At 44.9% G+C, this 25,341-nt stretch overlaps 2 protein-coding genes across 6 annotated transcripts in view; both read left to right on the forward strand.

Annotated features, from left to right (window-relative positions):
• Positions 1-9,717, forward strand: part of kif21b (kinesin family member 21B) — a 46,959-nt gene extending 37,242 nt beyond the window's left edge. For 3 of the 4 annotated variants that reach the window (XM_023835927.2, XM_072715626.1, XM_072715625.1), the window contains 6 exons: positions 1,378-1,542; positions 1,642-1,759; positions 1,858-2,028; positions 4,583-4,782; positions 5,387-5,522; positions 6,308-9,717. In XM_023835927.2, coding sequence (XP_023691695.1) covers positions 1,378-1,542; positions 1,642-1,759; positions 1,858-2,028; positions 4,583-4,782; positions 5,387-5,486 — 754 coding nt within the window. In that variant the 3' untranslated portion in view covers positions 5,487-5,522; positions 6,308-9,717. The remainder of the gene's footprint in view (positions 1-1,377; positions 1,543-1,641; positions 1,760-1,857; positions 2,029-4,582; positions 4,783-5,386; positions 5,523-6,307) is intronic. The other variant, XM_023835931.2, reaches the window with a different exon arrangement.
• Positions 9,718-16,471: 6,754 nt separating this feature from the next.
• LOC111856198 (copine-8) overlaps positions 16,472-25,341 on the forward strand; it is a 93,165-nt gene continuing 84,295 nt past the window's right edge. For both annotated transcript variants that reach the window (XM_023835951.2, XM_023835952.2), the window contains exon 1: positions 16,472-16,832. In XM_023835951.2, coding sequence (XP_023691719.1) covers positions 16,723-16,832 — 110 coding nt within the window. In that variant the 5' untranslated portion in view covers positions 16,472-16,722. The remainder of the gene's footprint in view (positions 16,833-25,341) is intronic.

Here is a 25,341-nt window from a genome sequence, read left to right on the forward strand (position 1 = left end):
GTTTCTATAGAAATCTGAAAAAGCTTCTTCATAGCTATCTGGCTGGAAAGGGTTAAAATGCCGTTTCCAGGCTCTGGGGCCACATTGCACCACACTGAGAGCCATAAATGTTTAGAGCGGCAGTGAATCTTTATCAGAGTGCCCACCATGCCCTAATCTCACTAAGGGTGCACTGTAAAAGTTGCAAAGAATTACAAAACAACATCCAGAGAGGTGCAGTCCTCTCATGCTTCAGCTTAGGTGAATGTTTATGGCTCCACAAGCAGAAAGAGACGTAAATGAGATTCAAGGGAGGGTAGCAACGTGCCACTAAGAAGAACATGAATGTTCATCTCAAGTTGGCCGAGAAGCCCTCAAGATGATCCACAGAAATGTTCTAGGGACAAATGAGTTTATAATTAAACTTTTTGACGTGCTGCTACTTATGCCTGGTGAAAAGCAAACGGTGTCACCTCAGTAAGATCTTTATAGTTAGCAGTCAAACTTAGTGATGACGGTTTGAGGATGTCTAGCTGCCTCGAGACCTGAATAACTTGCCTTCATTGAAGCAACAGTCTTTGGCATCTACTGCCAGAGAATTGTGAAGAAGGTCATCTATCAGTGAGATAAAACCGTCGGATTAAGTGCAAGACAATAGTGCAGACAGACACAAGCACGCCTACATGATAATGGCTGGAAAAAAAATTCAGCTAAGATGTGGTTAGGAAACACAAACGTTGCTGGTTTTAAGCAGTTCGACATGGAGGAATGAGCAGAAATTCCTTCATGTAAAAGACTAATAACGACTTTCAGATGGTGCTTGGTTGCAGTTATTGCAGATAAAGATGGTGCAGCCTGTTATTGCCATTGAGTGTAAATATTATTTGTTCACTCTTAAATATTAGATTTGCCTGAAGTGTTCAGTGTCAAAAATATACAATAATAGCAAAATCAGAAATGGGGAAAATGTTTTTCATAGCACTGTAAAGAAAAGTAAAAACTCATTTATAAAGTGCCTTTCACAGACAAAGGCACGAAGCGCTGTACATAATAAGCAAACATGAAAACAGACACTGCAAACAGAAGATTAAAACCTAGTAGATTATTAACACTCCAATGGGCAGTATACACCAGAATGAGCACATGCCTACCCATAGGCTAGACTAAACGAATATGTCTTAAGCTGTTTTTTGCAACTGTCAATAGTATCATTAGCCCACAAAGCAGGGGGAAGGTTGGCCCAACAGACTGTAAGGCACGATCCGCACGTGTCTCTAGCCTTGTACAAGGAACAACAGGGACTGTATGTAGGAGAGGAATCTGTCAGCTGACAGGCTTTGAGTGTACTCTCCTGCTCTGTCCCTGACTCTAACCTCCATTTTGGCCTTATCCCCATAGGTCATCCGGCCAGGTTGTCTCTGGGGATGCCTGTGTCGGTACCACCACTCGTACCATCACCACAACCCAGGGCGAGTACCAGATCAACCAGATAGCTCTCAACCCAGCCGGGTCGGTTCTCTACGCCGCTGCTGGAAACACAGTGCGGACTTGGGACTTGAACAGGTGATTCTTTGCTTTCTGAATCTCTCGTCTTCCTCATTGGTCTCCGCCTGTATCGTCTGTACTGTTTTTTTGGAGTAACCCGCGGCCTGTTGCATCCAGAATGCAGGCAGCAGGTAAGCTGACGGGTCACATTGGACCAGTGATGTGCCTGACAGTGGGCCAGTCTGTGGGCGGCAAGGACCGGGTCATCACAGGGTCGAAGGACCACTATGTCAAGGTGAGGATGTGGGTATGAAGTTCTGCAGAATAGACTCCCTCTCTGCCTGTGTGGGGACTGACTCTGGCTTCTTTCCATATACCTTCTGTTGGATTCAGGTGTTTCATGTGGCAGAGGGCACACTGGGCAACGTTGGACCATCTCACAACTTGGAGCCGCCTCACTATGACGGCATTGAATGCCTCGCTACCTATGGGGAGGTGCTCTTCAGTGGCTCCCGAGACAATGGCATTAAGAAGTGGGATCTGGAGCAGCAGGAATTAATCCAGGTATTTGATCTGTTCTTAGCAGCTGCTACATCAAGGGTTCAAATCAAATTCACATCAAATTCAAACTTTGTCACATACACAATATTAAGAATAAAATGGAATACAAAAATAAAAATAGAAGATAAGAATGAAATGTAGTAAAATAAAATGTAAAGATATAAAATATAAACTGTAATAATAATAGAATATAGAGATGAAAAATTATAGAATATAAAGAGAGTTACAAATAAAAATAGAAATAAAAATATGTACAAATAGAATAAAATGTGCAATTGGCAGCAACAATGTCCACGATTATTATTATTGGTGCAAAGTACAGTGTAGTGCAGTTGTAACCTTTGGCCCAAAGTAGACTTGCCAGGAAGCACACTGTCCTCTGTGATTAGCAACTTCTCCAAGGGTTGTGACCATTAGTCCAAGGACCATACTTTCCAAGAAGCCCGCTGTCCTCTCCATTTTTGTGATGACCAGCTGCATTTTATGGGTTAATCTTACTCAGTTGTGTTCAAAATCAGATTTCTTAGTTTTTTGAAAGATGAGACAAGATAAACTATAACTTCTTGTTTCCAGGAGGATCGTGTGCTGGTCTTCCCCAACCGAAATGGTTGCTTTCAGCTCTAACTGTATTGGCAGCCTTGCGGCTGTTATGGGATGCTCTCTCTATTTAAAATGGCTTGTGCCTTTGTCTGTTTGTCTCTTTCCTAATATAACTTTGCTCCGCTTCTTCTCTTGATGGGACATCATTCTCCGTGATGATTTTTATTTACTGCTCACCCAGCTGGGTCAAGAGTGAGAACAGAGAACAAGATCACACTAGGTTTCAATTCGCCCCCAGATGATGTCTGACATTTCTCAGTTAATTCTGTTCCAAAACACAGAAATGCTGAATTACACTTGGCTTCAAGTCAGAGGTTTTTTCCATGGCACTGGGGCCTGACTGGGGACAGATTTGCACCTCGTGATTGGCTTCCCCGCAGCCTTTGATGTTGGTGACACTTTCCCAGACAGGTTTTTATTTTCTGCTTCATTAAAGAGGTCTTGAAGCCAGCTGGATGCTTAGTGGAGGTATTGTGGACCAGGTCTCTGAGGCAGAGAGTTTTTTTCCCCAAGAAGCTCGCTCTGCTGCTCCTGGTGGGAGGGAGGACCCAAAGACCTGATCTAACATGATGTCACAGCATATCTGTAATTAGCATGAATATGATCTCTTCCTGGGGTGGCATAGACGTCTGCACTGGTGTTCTTGCAGACTTCTAACCTGTGCCTTTCCAGTTGTCAGGTCAAATGTGTTGAAGCAAGAACAGTGAATGTACAGATCAGACCGTCACTGCGTTTGCCTTTTGAGTGCACAGAGGACACAAAGGACATATTTGGTGTGACTGGAACATCTGCGCCTGCTTGTCCTGTCATGTCCTGAGTATACCAGAGAAAAATAGCATGTTATCCAGTGGATATGAGTATTTTACGTGGGAGGTTACACAGATTGGCTACCTGGGGAATGGAAGCAATTCTGCTGGATGGAATTCAACTCTATCCCAAACTAGATGCTGCTCCTACTGTGACAGCTTTGGAGACAGAAGCTGTTTTTTTTCCCCCCCAAAGTATCTGACCTGAAAATTGGATAAAATATCAGTAAATATGATAGTGGCTCCACTTGCATAATTTTCTGATGTCTTTGAACAGCGAATGTATGCCACACCTGGAAGGTGTGTGATTCTGCGGCTTCAGACTCTGTGACCGTGATCAGTAGGTCACCAGTTCAAATCCTGAGCAGTGTTCAAATCCTGTGTTCCTATTGGACCCTTAAGCAAATCTCCCGATGCCGGTTGCTACAATGATGACCCTGGTCTAAGATGCTAACTTGTGTATTGCTTTGGACATAAGCAATTACTAAATAAATGTAATATCTACTCACGCTGATTACAGAAACGAATAAAGTAAGACTCTGCCTGGTGGTTTTAACTGGCAGCACGTGTGATAACAGTATCCAGAGCCACCTGCCATCATTGGCATTTTGGTCGCTGGAGTCCTAATGGAGGACAGAAGTTCAATGATATGCTCAATACTGGGCTGTACTGTATAACCCAGATGCAGTAAAGCCATTGCTTGAGCCAAAATGAAGGCCACTGGTGCAGTGGTAATTTTAACTAGTTGCAGTACAAGCTCATTTCGTTCAGTTCAAGCTCATTTCGTCAACGCATGCCGACACTTGTCAGTGTGGCTCGAGCAGCGTATCGGTGTCTGAAAGTGCGTCTCAAACGCCTTTCTCACTGCCGTCGCAGTGCTTCAACAAGATAAGTGGGGGGCACCGCAGGCTTTTACGAGGGGGGTTGGGTTTTATTTCCCAGGGTGCTTGTAGAGGATCTCCAGGCATGCAGATTAAGCGCGGCTCCGCTTTGCCTCCCGCCCCGGCTCCCCGCGGCGATCGTTGACTCACGCTCCGTATTATCTTTTATTGCTTGGGCCTCAGATTCCAGCAGCTTTGCAGCCAAGCTCTGATGGCAGCCTGTGTTGCCCTCAGCTGAACTGCCCCTCTGCTCTCCTCTGTGTCTTCCAGCAAATCCCCAACGCCCACAAGGACTGGGTATGTGCCCTGGCCTACGTCCCTGGTCGTCCTATGCTCCTCAGCGCCTGCAGGGGGGGCATGATGAAGGTCTGGAATGTGGACAACTTCACCCCCATTGGGGAGATCAAAGGCCACGACAGCCCTATCAACGCCATCTGCACCAACTCCAAGCAGATCTTCACAGCCTCCAGGTATGCAAGGGTGCTGGGGGGCGAGGTGGGTGGTAAGAGGTTGTAGACAACAAAATGGCTATTTTCCGGCGCATGCAGTTGAACTGCTTTGAAGGTACCAGCATTTCTGGTGGCAAGAATGACTGTGACTCACCATTTGGAATATATTGCTTGAAACTGTAGTTGAGGCGAAAAAGTGGTTAATGACCAGTATGGAGACTGCAGGCTTGACAAGGTTCCGTGCTGCCGGTGATGGTGCAAAGGAATAACACTGAGATGTATCTGCAGGAAACTAAACAAAACTGTAATAACCACGGCAGTGTGTGGCGAGTTGTACAGTAAGCGGGTTCAGGGGCTGTTTGCACACTTTATGGATGTGGGCCGTGTGCACGGTGAGGCCGGTGCTGGCCCGCTTCAGACCCAGTCCCCGGGATTACTCATGGATGTGGCATGTTGTACTTGTGCAGATGCGTTGTAGGTAGGTTTTATTAGTGTTATTTTAAACACACACCCTTGCCAACTTTTTACTAACATGTTTCTTGGATTCGAACCCCTCTCTCCTTCTTTTCCTTCCTCCTCCTCCTCCTCCTCCTGACCGTCTGCTCCGCCTTCCTGGCGCGCTCAGCGACTGCCGGGTAAAGCTGTGGAGCTACGTTGCAGGGTTAACCCCCTGCCTGCCACGCCGGGTTCTGGCCATCAAGGGCCGGGCCACCAGCCTCCCATGAGTCTGCACTAACACTGCTTGCCCCAGTTGCCCTCCGGTACGGCTTCTTACTCCAACCCCACCCCCCCCTTTGCGGTCAGATGTTACTCCTGTGCTCCTCCTTCCTCTCCTTTCACTCAGATTACTGGCTGTCCAAAATCTCTCCCAATGCACCAAGAATAAGGTGTTTTACATTCACTGAACCCAGTCCAGAAGTCTAAGAGTAACGGTGAATTTAATTTACAAACCCTGCAATATAAAATCCTTTTAATTACAGCCAGGCTATAGATTTAGCAAGTAAGGCGACAGCATCTTGTCAGTGTGATTTTTACTTGTCCCACACCTCAGGTATAATCAGATGGCCTCTAGACATAATATGATTAACTGCTGCTCTTAGCACCATCTAGCTTGACCGTTTCGAAGGATTAGGATTAAGTTTACTTCTGGGAGATACTGGAAAAATCCGCTCAGGGAGTGTGTCACGTGAGCTTTGTTTGCCTCACATTTTAATCGTCTCCCTCTTGGCATTATTTGAAAACTTCGGGACAGTTTGTTTTTCCAGGAAGGAGGAATGTGTGCCCAAATCTAGCAGTTTGAATGGATATTTTCAGATTAGGTTTTTCATATTTTGGAGCTTAGCATCTCGTGGCTTTTAATTTGGGCTCTGTTGTCGTCTTTGGGCATCAGTACGGTGTTGATGTGTAGCTGCCTGCCGTTGTGTGGGCGTTTCCTTGAAGCATTTGAAGATGCAGATGGTTGAGTAGTTCTCTGTACCCGAGTTTTCTATTTTTCTCCTTTCACACCTCCCTTGTCCCCCTCTTGTATCCCCTCTTCTCTCTACAGTGACATGTCTGTGAAGATTTGGTTGGCAAAAATGGGCAAGAGGAGATGACGATCTGATTGGTGGAGATGTGGACGATGCACAGAGATTTAATTATTCTTCTGGCCCCGTCAGAGGACGTCATGTCAATGCCTCGGATATAAAGCACCTTCCTGGGAAATCTGGCTTCAGGAAAGACAGTCCCAGGTCCCCAGACTTGCGGAGGCAGACGAAGTGTCAAAGTTCCGCGAATGTGAAGCTTCGATCCTGCTGACAATGTCGATCTGCAATACTGTGCTATTTTTCACGACTTCTACTTTAAAAGAGAGTCAAAATTGTGTACACATTTGCAGCATGGTTGCAGGTGATCAGTAAGTGTTACTCAGAGAGACACCCTGTCTAAGCCAAAGCTGATGAAGTCAATAATTTCATGCTGGCACAAGACACATTTCATCCATGACTTTTGGCTGGTTTGAAAAGAAGAATTCAAAGGTAGCAGACTTTTGGACCTTGATTTGTTTTTCAAAAGACATTTTTACATGTAGCTGCTCTCGGTCTTATTGGTTATTTATTTATTTATTCGCTTGTGAAAAACGGTGGGACCCCTTACTGAACTTTTGGTTACCCCAAATCGAGGAGGGAGAGGAAACCTTTGATGTATCAGCTGTTCTATAAATATAACTGGTGCTTCCACAGGGTTACTAGGGAAGCGGATCGGACTGAAACGTGGGATGTGAGAGTGCTGGACAACATGATGCCCTGAAAACCTGTGGGCGAGCGATTCTCATCTTTGCCGTCTCGCATTCCGCTGTATTTTCGTTCTGCGTGCGGTTGCCTGAGTTACCTGCCTGACAGCACACAAATGAAGACCATCCTCATTCTGCTGACTAATTTATTTCCTTGTTATGCACTTGTCTTTTTGTTGTGTTGTGGGTTTTTTTTTTTGTTTCCTACCTCAAGCAACCAGAGAAGGTACCTGTCCTAATGTCTTGAATGCTGTCAACAACGCACTTTCTCTCGCCTGCCTCCAAGGCTCTGGCTCTCATAACTGTCATGTCCGTGACTTTGCTACCATCTTCTTAGTACCCCTGCATAGCTGAGTTTGCTCTTTGAAACTCCAGGACGACTAACAGAGGATAGGGAGGATAAAGCCAGCTGTGTCCTTATGGAGGTAGAATTGCTTAGCTGTGCAGAAATGAGACGTCAGTTTATAGGGCCGATGGGGGCAATGTGGTTTTTAATGTGCCAGTGTGCAAAGCCTGCAATCATTATCTCCAACTATGGTTGGGTATGAGTCTGAAGCCTCATACACATCTATATAGGAAGGAGGAGGTATTTAAATAGCTCCTTTAGGGTTACTGTGAAAGAGTATATGCTGTATAAAATTACCCTAACCTAACTGGGAAATCCAGACATTTAAGCAGGAGATTGAAACGAATTGAGCCATTTACCATCCCGATCATGGGCTTTTTTTGTTTAAGGATGATAGTTACGTTGATGTATCTTTACTGATGGGTGTGGATTAACTCCAGCTTTCTGCAGATGGTCCACTGTGTATTTATAGTTTATGTATTTTCCAGAGAGTCCAGCTTCCCTCAGCCCTTGGGCGTACTGTGCTTTTAATGAAACGTATTCATCACACCAATCAAAGTGTTTTTCAGTAATTCACTGGCTAGGAGATATCTGCAGATGCCAGAAATCTCCGCGAGTCCCGAGGGATGGGACCTTAGTTAGACGCCTAAAAATGACTCTGCCTCTGAACCTCTTGGGGCCTTTCTGAATATTTTATCTTAGCTTTACAAATATCTCTGCAGCCAGCGGATTAAAGTGCTTAAGTCTATGGAGGAGTCGAACCATGTATATTTCACACTTCACACACCCCAAACCCAGTCCCCCTGTCCTCACCCAATAGCGGCGTTTATGACACCATGTGGTCATTCGGAAAATGAAACAAGAAGTGAAGGAAACATTGGGTCAGCATGCAAGTGTGGGAGCCAAAATTTTCAATCATGCCAAAAATGTTGTTTTTTTATGTATTTCGATAGATAGTGGGGGTAGTCTCTGGCTATACTCTTTGTTGTGCACATTTTGGTTTGAGTTAATGAAGGACGTTCTCTCGTTTGTTGGGGTTTAACTATAATCATCAGATTCCTTTGCATCATTACACCGAGTGCTGTAATGGCGAACCAGACCATATTTACTGACATATAGATGTTATCTTCTCTCTGTGTTAGGTTGAAGGTTAAGTGTAATAATTTAGACTTTTGGTTGATGATAAGAGGATACATTTCACCTGAGAGTGACTGTCGTCACAAAATGTCTCCTTGCACCTTGTGTTGAAAAAAAGCACATTTTCAATGGTGACTGTAGCACCATTGTTCCTCTTTATCAGTGTAGCCAGTCCTCTTCAGGTGATAATTGTTCTTCTTTAAAAATAATGTCATTGATGATAAAGTTTGGTACTGTCTAACGACTGATCTACCACCTATAGGAGTCTTCTTAATGTGCACTGGCAGGCAGGAACCACTAGGGGGCGTAGAGGAGTACTTAGACTTGTCTGTAACCTAAATGCCTACTTTAATAGCTGTGCCAATAAATTTGTCTTTAGGTGCTTTTGGAACATAGCCTTTGCTATACTTGAAATGCTTTTGTGCGCATTCGTGTTTTTTCTATTGCTCAGCCAGCTCATCAATACCGTAAGGAAAGCCTGGTAGTAGCTTTAATGTGGACCTGCTCGATGTACGCTAAGTGTAGGATGATGCTGTATGTAAGCGTTCCATCTAAGTCCGGTAAATGGAGGTGTGTGTATGTGTGTGCGCATGTGTTCCAGCCATCTTTGCTGCGGTCAGGTTGTATCCATCCCCGACCACGTGCCCATGGGTTAGCAGACCCTTGGCAACTGTGTGGTCGTCAGCTGACCCTTGGTGACCATGTGGTCACCAGCCGATCCTCAGTGATCATGTGGTCATCAGCTTGCTGTTTTCCTCAGCGCCCGCTGGATGCCTTGCCAATCGTAGGCCCCACTCTTATCGGCCGTTTCACGCCACGCACCCTAAGCCAGGTCATGCCCTGTTTGCGTGATGCTCACCCCCTGGTCACCGCAGGGGGGCAGCGATTCAGCTGAGGAGTGTAAAGCACAGCCCCAATGCCCGTGGAGACGTATGCCAGTCGATCCCGGAGTGCCAGGGTGCTGATGGGAGGGGAGGTGGTCACATCAGAGGTGTGGCACGAACACGGGACACCGGAAACGTCTCTGCTGCACACCTTCATTTCAAGGAATGTAAATGTCTGTAAAGTCCTTCCCCCTCCCTCTTTTTTTACATGTGCATGAAACCAAACTGTAAAATATTTGATTGTAAATACTGTAACTATGTTTTATTTAATGATAATCCATTGTTCCTCCTGTGAAATAAAAACTGAAATGATGACGTGAGCATCGTTTTTTTTTGTAGTGGCCGCTAATCATGAAAGAACTTGCAAAGTTCCGTCCATCCATCCACCCACGCATCTTCACATCGCTTATCCAGTGCATGTTCTGCAGAGCCTTGAAGCTGTCCCAAGAAGGATTGCCCTGGATAAGATGCTGCAGAGATCCCGCTCAGTGTTTTAAGCCTCTCATCGCATGGCCGTCAGGCCTGCTCTTTAATTGTATTTTATCCGTCTCTGTTTGAACAGTTCAGTAACTCAGGGCTTAAGCGACGGTTGCCTTGTTCGAAATCCAATATTCCATTTCCAGCTCTCCCGTTCAGGGCACCATACAATGACGGGGCCCCTTAACAAAGGATAATTTAGTTGAAATGACTATGAAACAAAAGGGAATCGAATTTCTTCTCGTTGAAGGCTTTCCTCCTGGCTGTACATGCCAGGAAGAACTTGCTGGGAGGGGGGTTTGTGCTATTAGCCATGTTCCTGTGCGATAGAGACACCTATTGCAGGCAAAGCTCTCTTGCCAAGAGCCTGCCAAGTGTGTCCCTCTGCTACCGTCTGCTCTTGGTCAGTGTCTGTTAGCTCATTAAGAGACGCAGACGACCACCTAGTGCGGCATCATCTGAGAGGCTGCTGATTTAGCAAGTCAAGTTCACGTTGCCTCAGATGGGGGGGGCACTAGGGTGTACATGCTCCTCACACTGGGGGGGACAGTGGTGAAGTTTGCCAGGAGGGGGTGGCAGAGGTGGAACCTGCCTTGGGATGGTCATGAGTTTCTCCTGGCACTGCCAGTCTTGACTACTGTAAATAGCGAGTCTTGTCACTGTATCCAGTTGTTTCGAGTGCTATGTTTAATGCAGACATTGCTCAATGCTGGCTTACTGTCTTCTGAGTTCTGAACTTGACACTTGGAGTTAATGCTCGGGCAGGAAAGGGCATGTTGCTTTGATATTTGCATGCCTGATGGCAACAAATGACTGCGGTGCTACAGAATGGGAGCTGATTGCACTCCTTCCCAGGCTCAGCTCACAAAATGATCCTTAAATGCCAAGATGAAGCTTCTCTCTCCCCCTCCAGCGTCAAGGGTGGAAGGGAATGTAGCTGCGCTAGGAAATGCGATTCAGCAGATTGCGCAGAGGTGCGAAAGGCAACAGCTCTTTCTCTCATGGGACTAGACGCGGAATTAGACGCCTGAAGTGTACCTCTGCATTGTCTTTCCGTGTTTTCACAGCACGTTTGTGAGAGACCAAGTTTTCTAAAGTTCTAGATCTTTTGTTGGGAGAGATCATGTTGATGTTAGAGCGGCCTGTCACTTTATGTACCAGTGACCATGCTAATGTGTGCTGAATTCATGTAGACTCACCACTTGCCTTGAGGAAATGAAGCCTTATACATCAGCTGGAGGTGTGAGCACCACACAGTTGGTAGTGGTGCTGGGGGGAGGAGGGGGGTAACTGTTGTTTCTAGTTCCTGGCACTCCATATGAGGAATTGGATCCTTCTGGAGACTATCTCCCTGTCCCTCAAGAGATGCCCTCATCCCCTCAGTCCTGTCTGGTTCCTTATAGGTTTCTATTTCAGTAACTGCTGGCTGGCATCATCGCTGGGGTAGGCAGACCCTGGCTAGAGATCACAAAAGGATTGGTTGGTTCGTAAGATACTTCACACACCAATCACGTGCCGGTTCTCGAAGCCTATGAACCATCAGTGGATGCTGGCCAGAAATATCAGTCCCTTATCAGAATTACCATACCACCTCCCCCACACACATGCTCCTGTTTCTTACTTTGATCTCCTGCGTTCTGGATTAGGCTAAAATGAGGCTACATTCTAATTTGTTTCAAGCGAATAAGTACAGAAGCCATTTTGGTGGTTGCCGTTTCATGTTCACCAGAAAAGCAGTCATTTTTTAAAAACATTATCATTTGTTCTGCAGGAGACAGAATCTGATGTGACTTTGGACAAAGGAGTGGCTTGCAATCAAAGGGTAGACAGAAAGCTGTGTAATTTGTTGCACATTGTGGGTATCTGTGTTTATAAAATAATTCAGGATGTGTCATTAACAGAATTGTAAAATGTGTGACAATGAATGTTAATCATATGAGGCACATTAAACTGAGGATAATCTGTTATTACTCACAATCCCCTTGTCATTAAAACAATGATTTTTCATATTTAATACATTTTATTTTAGACATAACTGTCTGATCTATTCATACATTTCCGTTCAACAAAGATAAACTACAGAATGAGGCTGAACAATGAAGGAAGGCACAGCATATAGCATGACATTGCCTTGAGAGTCATAAAGAGCAGATATGACTGTTCGACAGGCCCAGCAGAAGGCCACAGGACCTCTTCGTCACATCAAAGCATTGTGCTTCTCATTTCTCTGTTTCTTTTCATCTTCCCAGGTCAGATGTAAACAAAACACGCATCATTAATCCGTCTTGTTCCGGACTTGCAGGTGTTCCTCAAGAACCTTGATTTCCTGGTGCAAGTTTTACGGCACCCGATGTTCCTCACTGATTCTTCTCCTTTCCCTTCTGGCTTTGCTGCCGTCCTCGCTGGCCCGTCCTCTCTTTCTTCCAAGGCAGGAAGTTGTAGGAGACGAGGGCGGTGATCAGGTAGGTAGCCATGCCGGTGTAGCCGCCCAGAACCAGACACAGCGGCTGAATGAAGACGAACAGGCAGAACACGTTGATGGAGGCTCTGTCGGACAGCTCCACGCGCTCTTCTCGGCTGGCCTGCAGCACTCCGAAGAAGTACACCAGGGCTACGGCTGGATAGAATGCCAACTCCGCCATTCCTGAGGGTCCGCATGGAATGAATGCCTGCTTACTCTCTCCCTCAGTCAGCAAGGGGAGATGTGGACTATCGCGTCTAATCCACCTTCCTCAACCTTTCATCTCTCTGGTTAAACATTACCTACGGTACTAAGGAAGTCTTATCGGACGTCAGTAGTACAGTGCCCTTACCTCTACCTGTGGATACCTGATGGAGCTCATGAGTGAGATAGCATGCTCCAGGCGTTATCGTGAATACATTACGGAGACCATGACTGCATTCCCTTCTTTGCCTGGTCGGCATGGTGCTAAGAGATTAGGCTCCAAGCACATGTATCTTTGAAAGCGTTTCAACCACTATCTCCCAGCCGGGTCCAGCAAAGTAAGACGCACACATGGCCAGCTAGATGGTTTCGTTTCAGTGCTTCGGGCTGTTCACACGGATGTTTCATACTCATGCTGAGCCCAAATCTCCTTTTTCTTCATCCACCAAAATATTTTTCTGCTTCTACACCTCAGGCTACATCAGAAAGTTAATATTGCACCACAAGCTAGAACAACATCTTTTGCCTTCCAAATGAAAACAGTGGGCAGCCAATTGGAGGGGGAAAAATGTGTTGCCACAACAAACTTGTTTGAGAAGAGTTACCAAAATATTACAACAAATTTGATTGAATTAATAGTGCAGTGGTTCGTCCTAATTGACTTTTTTCTCTCTCTCTCTCTGTATATATATATATGTGTGTGTGTGTGATGCATATGAAGATACATATTTTATATGTATTTTCATATATATAGTGTAAGCAATCCAGAAAGCAGATAATGCTAGTCAGAGTAATCAACAACATCCCAGAAAAATCCTGAAATAACATGCATCAGCTGATCGGGGGCCGTAGTGGAAACCAGCGAACTGCACCACAAAGAGCTATAGATCATGACCACGAGGGCAGACGGGCTACAACATCACAGCAAATGCTTTGCAGGTATTTTTCCGCTAGGGAACTCATTTGTTATCTCCCCACCCCCCAAGAGCTGTGACTCGTGTAGAAGGAGAGGGGGGCTACTTTCACCCTTTCACAGGTTGGGCCATTGAGATAATAGTTTTATACACATTTTTTTCCAAAAGCCGTTTGTTGGGGGAAAACTCTTCCTGCGTTCTTCCTGGGGAGCGCCAGGCCTAGAGGTAGCTTCTACTTCATGGACATGCACACAAATGCAGACGTGTACTCTCATGTCTCATACACACACACTCTTCCACAGAAGGATTCCGAAGGTATATATTGGCCAGTCCTGGTTACTGTCCCCTGATTGGCTGAACTTTGCAATGTTGTCATACATATGAGACTTCAGTAGCATCAAGGCAAAGTAAGCATGCTTCCTCACGCCTGCAGAGGCTCTGATCCTGCACTCATGCTGTGCGTGTGCAGTTGCCCTGCTCCCCATGTCTCATACTGGGGTCCTCCTGTCATCCAAAGACGGTGAATATTGCTTATAGTGTGTGATCGTTCTTGTTGGCATCCCTCTGGTTCGTGCCCTTTGAAGGCCTGAGGTAGCCTACAGGACCCCTCCACGACACTGCTCAGGGTGAAGGCTTAGAGGATCGAAGATGGAAGATGAATTTAATGCTTCAAGTGTTAGGGGATTAACGGGATATGCACCTCAGATTAGCAGATGGTTTCTGATCAGAGGCTACAGGTTGGCTTTGCTGCAGCTCGTGGGATTTCAAAAAATGCTGCGTGAAGTTTTCTATAAACTCAGCCATCCTTGCACATGGGCTCATCATCCTATCTTCCAGTTTCTACTTGAAAAAAATGTGAGAAGCTGGAACTGTTATCTTCAGCTGTTCTGTTAACCAAACGCGTTTTAAAACCTTGATACTTCTGGCAGCTGTACGGAAATAGCACCCCTTAGAATACACCACACACACACACACACACACAAAAAAAAACGTGTTAATACAGTTTGGAAAACATTTTCATGTACATTCTGAAGATTGAATAAGTAAAGAAAAAAGTCTGCAACGCCGTGTTATTTTAAGCCGTTTTCACGAAAATTGGTTCCCAAACATCACATTACATTCAACAGATCTGCCACTTTCCCAGCGTTCGTTTGTTGTGCTCGTCTCTCAGTTTCGTTCCTTTTTTCCTCCGTATGCTACTTATCCTTTAATCAATCTACTCAACATCATCCGTCCGTCTTGCCTAGTAGTGGGTCAGGGTGCAGGTGGACCTTATCCTAGGAAGCACAGGGCACAGGGCAGGGGTACACCCTGGGCAGGATGCCAGTCGATCGTACTGAGCACCCTTACACACACTGAAGGCAATTACGAGGTATGGGTTCACCTGCGGTTTTCTGGACTGCGGGAGGAAACAAAGGGAAAAAATGCAAAATCCAAACACAAAGAGCTCGGTGGAGGAATCTAGCTCATTAAGTCCCCGATGTCCACGTCGCTAACTAAAACAAACAGATTCAAATGTTTTTAGTATAATAGAAATCATGCTAGTGGTTTGCCATGAGTTATTTCTACACCAGAAGATGCACCAACGGAATGAACGAATGTAGTGATTTATGCATCGGGAAAAAATATCCTATTTTACTTCGGAAAGCCAGAACCATAGACTGAGGAAATGTTTTCACTGTTGCAAATACATCAGCCTCTTCCCTGTACACGTACTGTACACCCTTCGGACCCGCTCATTTTTTGTTGTAATCTTCAACAGTGGAAACCATTTTTTCAATGAAGGCTTGAGGTGTAAATGAACCTGTCTCTCAAAGTCCTTTTAAATTGTGCAGTAAAAAATGCAATTGAGCTTAAATTTACAAGCAGGGGTTTCGCGATTTTGTCCACAGATGCGCCAAGAATGTTATAAAATTGTGTAGTCCAGTCGGTATTCTTAATGAACGCGTAGGTATTATGAGTAGGAATGGATGCTCTTAAGGTACTCCAGGTGTCGGTTTTACTCAAAATACTTAGGCCTATAAACCGTCCCTATATTTGGCAGAAAATCATAAATCGCTAACACGAAGCCCGTCAAGATATCTTCAAGAAAAGAAACAAAAGAATTATAAATTTTAACTTTAAATTTTAATTTTAAAATTTAATTTAATTTCAAAAGAATTTAATTTTAAAAGAAATTGTTCAGCTTTTTCTTATGATTCAGCATTTTTGTACTATAGGCTACTGCCATATATAATGCAGTTAATTGAAATAGGCCTACTTTATAAATGCCATATCAGATTCATCACACGTGCTGAACATGATGTATTTTCCCTTGAGTACTTTACGTTAAATATCGAATGAAACATCTTATTCCGAGATGAAACTTCATTGTAATGTGGGGCAGTAGTAGCTGTCCATTTAATAGGTGCTGAACAGATGCAGTGAAATACTCCACATAGCCTACTCCATATATTGCGTTTGGATTGACTCTGGGTTAAAACAATTTTATGTTCGGTCATTGCAACAATTTCCGTCGTTCACAAAAAACTTGTGATATAATTACGTTGTTATATAGGGTAATTTATAATATCCGACACGTTAAGAGCAGAGCAATGAACCGAGCAAATATTACGTATAGCATATGTTGATTAGAGTTATTAAATGAACGTCATTTCCAAAAAAGAAGTGCAGTGAAATATGGAGCCTTTCAGCAAAAATACTAAGCAAATAATCAGACAAGATAATTAGACACAATTACTAGAGTAAACCAAAATAAATTTACACACGAGCGAATGGCATATCTAGATACGGATGCACGGCTAATGAGAAATAGATTACCTTTAAGTGACTCATTAATCAATGGGATTTGCCAAAGAAAGTAAAAAACCCGTGATTAAGGCAGATTGATTAAGTGCTGAAGCTAATCAGCCGGGCGGCTGTATGAACGGGCTGGACCCGTCGGCGTGTAGGAGAATGCAGAGGGGGGTGGAGCCGCAGCCCTCACTACTACAGCTGCTATGGTGGACCATCCTACTCATAAAGGGGTCTGACAGTCCCTCCGATCTTCACTTGCGTTTGACAATAAGCCACCAGGCTACATTCGCCGCAGGTTTCTGGGTGTCTGAGCTTTGCTTCGGAGCGTGCGCTAGTGGCCCCGGCAGCGCCCCTTTCGCCTGGGGCTCAGAGATCGCTTCCGAAGGCGTCCAGTTTGTGGATCTGTGTTGAGGGGACTTCGTAGGGGGGCCAAGCTGTGCGAATCACAGAGCATCCCGGAGCCCCGGCTGCTCATGGCGGGAGACGTTAGGGACAAACTGGAAGACATGGCTTCCGTCTACGAGTTCGACCCCATCACGGGCAATATTCCGGCAACTAAAGTGGAAATTACAGTTTCTTGCAGGTAAGCTTGAAGGTGATGGCACTTGTCTTTTGGCACAAGCATATATGCGCACCCTCCCTGCGCGCTGTATCTCTCGAATAAACCTTCAGGTTGAGGAAAGCAAACGGGATTCGAAGCGTATTATTTGTGCGTGAATTTATGTGTCATGTTAGGTTGTGATGTTGAAATAATTAAGTGTCCAAGAAGAGATCTTCAATGCTCATTTTAGTGGAAGGATTTAAAACCGGTCAGATTCGAAAGAAAAACTGAAGTTTGGAGTGTGCTGCATGGGTGGGGACATATGTTTTATTTATTATTTCTACTAACATAAATCCATGAATATATTAGCCTACGCCGACGAGTTGCGGCATTGATGCATCGCCTAGATAGACTTAAGAAATTTTGTCTTCTCAATACGATCGCAGCCCCCGGTCGCCGTCCCCACGCCCGCCCAGCCCTTGTTCGTGGTGTGAAACGACAATAGTTGCATAAAAAAATCTTTACATTTTATATCTTTTGAATCAACTCGTGACACGTGCGTTTTTTGTATTTTTTACAACCGATGTTGGCATCGGAAAGATGAGTATTAGATGGGTTTTTTCGCGCCGTTTATCTAGCTAATGAAGTCAGTTTTATAACAGCCCTAAATTGATGCTGTTGTACTTAGAAGTAGCCCACGAATTATCTTTCTAAACTGGAAAACGTATCCAAGATTCTTAAGTCATCCATTCGCATTAGACCTTACCAGCATTTAAAAAAACGTAGCGCTTGATTGTCTGAAAACAAAGTGATTATTTTGATTGCAGTGCCTGCAGTGACAAAACTCAGCAAATTCAGTTATTGAACATGCGTAGTTATTAATGTAGCGCACACTGCTTTTGATCAACTTTAATTCGTTGCGTGAAGTTATCAAAGTGCTTTTGAAAGTATTTCTGCTGTAATAAAATTGCTCATTCGCGTACACCTGCATGCATGTGTGCAAGTGATAATACTGAAAAAGCGTGCATGATCGCAGGTAATTGTGTAAGGGCGTGAATCCCAGTTTTGACTGTCTATGGGAAATAGCACTGTGAATTACCTCTTTCTGCATATCGGAGTCAATCTCATTTATGCGCCATATATTCAGTTCTTATAAGACATCGTGTCAGTTTTATTTGCGGAAAGTGAGCGCGTCCCGCAGCATCCGCGTCCAGTGGCATTAACTTTGGCTGCTGTAAAAGCATTTTTGTTGATCTGAGTAAATTTCAATATACTGAATCTATCGTAGCCTATATCGGCAATACGTAACTTACTCAAGAGCTGCCACCACTTTATACCGTTGCAGATCAAATCTAACTACTCAAATACCACTCAAACGTATCAATTTCCTGCTGCGCAGAAACCGAAATGGTGATGTCTCCTACAGTAACAATATCCTAAATCACGACTGATACAAACATTGACTGTTTCCTGTTAAGACATGCAACTGCAATGCAAATCCCGGTATCCAAGTAATTTCTTTTCTCTGTGAATATCCCACTGACTGCTTGACATTTTGGCGCTAACGGGCACGGTATATTAGGTGTAAAATTGCCTGGTCTAACCAGCCATTAGATTCTGCCTTGTAGTTATTTTTAATCCATCACTGAAGTCGTGGAGTCTGAAATATAGAATAAGACAAACAGAGCCCGTGTACGTCTGCAATATACGTTATACTGTGAAGAACTATAAATGATTTAGTCAATATCCTTCTTATATTTACTTAAACAATCATTTAATTAACCTAAGATCATTAAAACATGGGTTATAGAATATAACCGTTGATGTGATTGGTCTGGAATATATATTCGGCGAAAATGGCTGGCAATACGATTCAGCTTTACAGTGATTTACGGTGGCCTCACACTTCCAGGGTTGGGGGTTCAAGTCCCGCTTCCAGCTCTGTCTAGATCATGAGTTTGCATGTTCTTCCTATGTTGCCATGGGTGTTCTATAGGTCCACCTGCTGTCCAAAAGCATGCAGCTAGGCTAATCAGTGGCCAAGTTGCCCATAGTGTGTGCCCTGTGCTGGACTTCAGTGGCTTCAGGGATAAACTATAGGCACACTGTAAACCCTGTACTACATAAGTCATATGGAAAATGTATGTGTCTGTTTTAATCAGGTTATATCTCATTTTGTTAAATGTTCTTCCTGTGATTTGTCAGTTTAATCTAAATTCTTAGTCATTGCATCTTATTTTTATGTACATTTGTTTTGTGTGTCCTCAGTGCGCTTAATAGTTGGCATGTGTGTTGTTTCATTGGCCAGGTGTCTTATTCTGTGCATATGTGAGTGTGGAGGCTGTCTTTCAAACAGCAACAGAAGATTCCCCAGTAGGTATGCTTAATTAGGTGGTAATTGCCAGAAAATTAGAACTGCCCAGTACAACACTGTACATGGCCTCTCTGCAGCTATGCATCTGTGCCAGATCTGGGCCATGGAATCTGGAATTGCATCAGGGACGACGGATCTGTTATCCAGACTCTTGTGCAGCTGCTGGGGTCTCTTGTTTAACAGCATGGAGGAAACGACATTTTGTTCTTTTGGTTCATATTCTCGGTTACCAAAAAGCTTGCACTCTTGCTCTTTCGCTCTCTTGCTGTCTTGCACTCTCTCACTCACATCCACAGCAACCAGGGGTAGTGAGTGAACATTAAACTGTGAATTTACTGACTGCCAGCCAGCTTCACTCAAATTTTAACTGAAATCTCCACAGCTATGATTTGGGGTGAAAATGGGGCACTGGCATTTCTTTCCATGAAGTAAATTCAGCTCAATGTAAATTATGTCATAGTCTTGACTTGATTTGAGGTTGTGTTCAGGTTGTGCACTGTGTACTGTATGTGTGTGTTTGTGTGGTAGCTTCATACTGAAAGCTGTATTTACGCTTTCTTAGCAAGTTTAGGCATATAGAGGGCGTACATTGGTCAGAGTATCCTGGCTGGTTCCCAAGTGAGTGCCTGCTTCAGACGTTTCAGTGAGAGAAACATCGCTTCTACAGCCTCTCTGCATTTTGCTCTCTATGACCTGTGTTGTGGCGTTAAACACTGCACTCACTTACAGCACATTTAGGGATAAACAGTCTTCTCTAATACATTCAGAAGGCACAGCAGATTTACAGTATATACCAATACAGTTCATGATATATATGATACAGACAAAAATATTGGGACACTCGGCCATTACACCTACAGGAACTTTTATGACATCCCATTCTAAATCCATAGTAATCGATATGGAGCTGGTCCCCCCTTTGTAGCTATAACAGCTGCCACTCTTCTGGGAAGCCTTATCACAGGTTCATGGAGTGTATCTGTGGGAATTTTTGCCCATTCATCCAGAAGAGCATTTGTGAGGTCAGGCACTGATGTTGGACATGAAAGCCTGGCTTCCAATCTTTGTTCTAGTTCTAGATGTTTGATGGGCTTTAGGTCAGGGTTCTGTGCAGGCCAGTCAAGTTCTTCCAAACCAAACTCACCCAATCATGCCTTTTATGGACTTTGCTTTGTGCACTGGGGCACAGTCATGCTGGAACAGAAAAGGACCTTCCCCAAACTGTTCCCACAAAGTTGGAAGCATGGAATTGTCTAGCATGCCTTGGTATGCTGATGCATTAAGAGTTCCCTTCACTGGAACTAAGGGGCCTAGCCCAGCCCCTGAAAAACAACCCCATACCATTATCCCTCCTCCACCAAACTTTACAGTTGGCACAATGCAGTCAGGTAGGTAATGTTCTCCTGGCATCTGCCAAACCCAGACTCATCCATCAGACTGCCAGACAGAGAAGTGTGTTCCATCACTCCACAGGACATGTTTTCTTAGCTTCAGAGTCCAGTGGTGGTGTGCTTTATTCCACTCCATCAGACACCTGGAACTGTGCTTGGTGATGTGAAGCTTGCATGCAGCTGCTCGGCCATGGAAGCCCATTACATGAAGCTCCTGCTGCACAATTCTTGTGCTGGGGGTGATGTCAGAGGAATTCTACAGTTATTGAGTCAGCAGAGCATTAGTGACTTTTCCGCCCTGTGTGCCTCAGCACTCGGTGACCCTGCTCTGTTACTTTACGTGATCTGCCACTTCGAGGCTGAGTTTCTATTATTCCTAAATGCTTTCACTTTGCAATAATACCTCTAACAGTTGACCATGGAATATCTAGCAGGGAAGAAATTTCACAAACTGACTTAGTGCAAAGGTGGCATCCTATGGCAGTACTATGCTTTAATTTACTGAGCTCTTCAGAATGACCTATTCTTTCCCGAATGTTTGTGAACCTGACTGCATGGCTGGGTGCTTGATTTTATACACCTGTGGCAATGGGTCTGAATGAAACACCTGAATTCAATGATTATGAGGTGTGTCCCAATACTTTTGTCCATATAGTGTATGTGCTGTCATGGAAGCTGACGTGACATCATCCACTTGTTTCCTATACCGCTTATCTAGTGCTGGGGGCCCATTGTCCCAGGAAGCACAAACCACACCCTTGACGTGATGCCAGTTCACTACTGGCCACTTGCGGGTAATACAGAGACAGCAATGGGTATGTCTTTGTACTGTGGGAAGAAATTTGAGTCCCAGCAGGATCCCTACACAATGGGGGAAGAATATGTAAACTCCACACATGCAGATACTGGTCGGGAATCAGCTTTACATCCCTGGAGTATGAGCCACTGTGGCATCCCATAATATTATCCGATAAATGCAATGCCTACAAAAAACGCAACAAAATCGGAGACCTGTGATAATTTTTACTAATAGCCTAAAGTGTTGTTTTCTCGTCTACTGAAGTCCTCCCTTTTAAACGGGCTAATCATCTTTTACTGCTGACAGTAAATATGTGTGTCTTTATCACAGCATACATGGGATCATTAGTAAGGAAATACCAAAGATGCGCTGCAGTATTCGATACATTGCAGTCAGCTCTTGTTGTCTTTATTTAGCATCAGTCTGGAAACCGTCTGAATCCGTCAGCCATTTGTGCTGTAGCACTGCAATGAATTTGCATACAGAATAGACCCAAATCACTAGGTAGCGTTTTTTTTTTTTTTTTAAATTGGGATGTTTTGTTCGAGCAAAATACACGGTTTGTGTTCAGGTGAATGTTCCTCTCTTCTAAGGACAATGCAGCTGATTGAACAGGGAATGTGCATTATTTTGTTGTTATGTAACAGTGCCAGCAATGGGACTGACAAAAAGGACAAGGATACACTCAGACATTCATTACTGTAGGGGATGAAGGCTCTGCTTGATTGTAAGGGGATTTGGTTGTTTTAAATTTGCACCAGCTAATTTGCACCAGCCGGTAGTTCTTGTTGGTCTTGTTGGTTCTTGAGTGCTGACTGAACGTTTTAGGTACCTACTGAGTGACATATTTCACATGCTATCCTCAAGCTATCTGCAAGTCTCGGCTCCCTCCCACCAGTGCCGTTCAACCCTGGGGGGGGGGCGCGTCAAATTAGCCAGTCCATTTGACTTTGTATCGGACGTGGAGGGATGGTGGTGGAGCTCGCCTAGGCCATCGCATGAGTTGCTACCAGTATTGTTCCCACTTTGGGCGGGGCTAAAACATCAGGCTGAGGAGATGGAAGGTGGAGCTGGGTATAAAATGATGTATTTCCACACAAACTGCAAAATCTGATGAGTTTTTGTCTTGCGGGAGAAGGACGTTCAGTTCATTTTAATTTATGTATGTGTTTTATAACAGTCACACAAAGGCACTGAACAAGAGTGTGTGGCGAGCCATTATTATACTGCTCATGCGAAAAAAGTAAGAAGGAAGATGTCCAGGCTCCCTGTCAAAGGGAAGGGCCTCGTCCCACCTCAATGCCGACTGAGGGCATTGTGCATATTTTGGAGTCTATGGATACTGACACGTGTCAGTGTGACAGGTTCCCGCAGATCAGGCAGGACGCTGGCTCACCGTGACCCAAATCCAGCCCCCCAGCCTGTCTGTCACATCCTGGGGCGGGAAAACTGACGTTTTCCCAACAGCTGACAGAATCCGACTCTGTGTAAGTCACGCTCCCCCAACGCCGTGGTGTTCCAATGGGGGGGGGGGGGGGGGGGGGGGGGGTTTAAAAAATATTATTAGAAATCAGTTATGTGCCATCTTTTCTCAGTCCCACTGAGTAAAAAAAAAAAAGACTTTCCATTTTCTGTAATTACTGTAATTTAGGGGCAATTACTGTTCCATTCATTAAAATCCCTGTCACTGTGATAAGGGACCCAAATCCAGTCGATACCTCGTCAAGAAGCCATTATCCCTGGAGGAAAGGGGGATAACAAAGGGATTAAGCGAGATCCACAGGCTGCTGAATGAGGCGACACTGTGCTTCATGGATTCTCAGCTCCACTGACAGCAATAGTGTGGGCAGTGATGTTTGTGGGATTGTCACCACTCCGTTTTAGATCCATATCTGGGGTGGATTCACTATGCAGGATGTCTGTAATCAGTATCTGCTTATTGCTACTTGTAAGTACAGCCGCAGCTACGTTTGAAGGCTCTGTAAGAATGGAGAGGAGCATTCTTAGGAAACTCGCAGGGGTTTCACAGTTGGCTGTAGATTTCATATATTCAGACATGTAGCATTTATTTTTTGCAGGGATAAGGAAGCTGGATTAAGGGTCACGTATCTTGCGTCTCATTGGCTCTAATTGCCCTTGGATGCTAACGCAATGGTACCAGGCAAATGAACTGTAGGCTTTCTGGGATCTTTGCCTGTTAGACCTACAGCTGAATACCTTCTGGAACTGAGGGCAAGAGGTTCTGCTGTGCTAAGCTATTCTCTCTTTCTCCAAACACACCTCCATTTGTTAGCTATTTAGCATTCCTCAGTATACATAGAGTATATCTTTATTGTCATAACACTTGAATACAAGTTCCCTTTGCCTGAAAGATCATGCAGTTATTTATCTTTCTTTTGAAATCCACAATAAGGAAACCTGTCCAGAGAAAGGACAGATATAGATACAATATAGACATGGTTTTTATTTTCTGGTGGCTCAGATAGATGCTTGACTGTATCACATCACATGTTTCATCCAGCGGCACATTGACAATTCAGGCTTTTTCGGAGATGTTTGGACAGGGACCTGCGTGATCCAACAACATGGCTTCTCATTACACTGGTTACTCTCCAACTCCCTGGGTCCGCTGATTCCGACCGCCCTCTGAGACCGCCACCGCCTGCGTGCAATGCCGTTCGCCTCCACACCCATTCCAGCCAGACTCTTATTTACATCCCGCACATCGGCTCTAATCCACAGCTGCCGGTGACATGCGCTAATGACCCCTTTTCTTCTGCAGCGCTGAGCGTGACATGAATTATCATGACGTGTTTTTCTTGTTTGCGTTCGTTTGCCCCGGAATTTGACATTTTGCAGCCGAATAGTGATTACAAGAAAAACAAGCTTGTCCGATGCTCCCCTGGTCCGGGAAATGGGGCCGAACTCACTGTGTTCACCTCAGCATGAAGGATGACATCACGTGGAGGTCAGTGGGGGCCACAGGCTTTACCATTGGTGCAGTTTATCAAAGCCCATGTGGAGCTCTAGGCAGGCTTCCCCACCCAATTTCACATTGTCCTGGACACTCTGCATGTTCCTCATGTAGTGGGGGCCGAGGCGGGGCAGGTGTGCCGGAGCTTGCTGAGTCAGCAACCCATTGGAAGATGGCTAGGTGGCCAACTTTGCTGCCTAATGGGTGCGACCCTGGGTAGTGTGACTTCGACTGTGACTGCTCAGCTATTATGATATAATTGATACTTTACTGATCCCTGTGGGGACATTCTTTTTACCTCCAGTATCCTACCCCCTGTGGGTGAGAGCAAGCTGGCTGTGAGGGGGCAGCCACTTGTTGCAGTGCCCAGGGAGCTGGAGGTTAAGGGTCTTACTCAAGGACCTGCAGATGTGCCGAGGCCAGGCTCAAACCAGTGACCTCCTGATCACAGGCACAGAGGCTTAGCCCACTGAGAAACATGCTGCCCTCTAACTATAAGTCATTAAGGACCTAAAGTATGTCTTGACAGCGACAGAACCTGGGTGCAATGGGCTGGCTCTTAGGGGTGTCTGTTCAAATCGCCTACCTCTTTGTTTCCTGAGGGCACCTGTCCCTCTCCCATCTCTCACTCCTCGCATCTCATGGATCTGTTTGTCACCCCAAAGACTGAGTGTCCACAGCAGTTTTATTAAAGGTTGGCTTTAGATCATCATCAGTCTCTCTTGTCATTCTACCTGAAGGCCCAGTGAAACTTCAGCCGTGTCAAACAGGTTGACACTGGACAAGCCCGAGCAGAGGTAGATTTAATTTATCTGGGTGCCCTAGGCTAACATCGGCGTGGACACTCCGGTCTTGCTGATTTAACTAATCGTTCCAATATTCCCGAGGCAGAACGGGGCCCTAAGGTTTGCCGGGGCCCTAGGGTATAACCTCGGATCGCCTATGTGTTAATCTGCTAACGGGCCCGAGATTCAGGTTTGGTATAGTTGGCACAAACACCCTGGGATGCTGTT

The sequence above is a fragment of the Paramormyrops kingsleyae genome, chromosome 8 (genome assembly GCF_048594095.1).
Source record: "Paramormyrops kingsleyae isolate MSU_618 chromosome 8, PKINGS_0.4, whole genome shotgun sequence".
Classification (NCBI taxonomy): domain Eukaryota; kingdom Metazoa; phylum Chordata; class Actinopteri; order Osteoglossiformes; family Mormyridae; genus Paramormyrops; species Paramormyrops kingsleyae.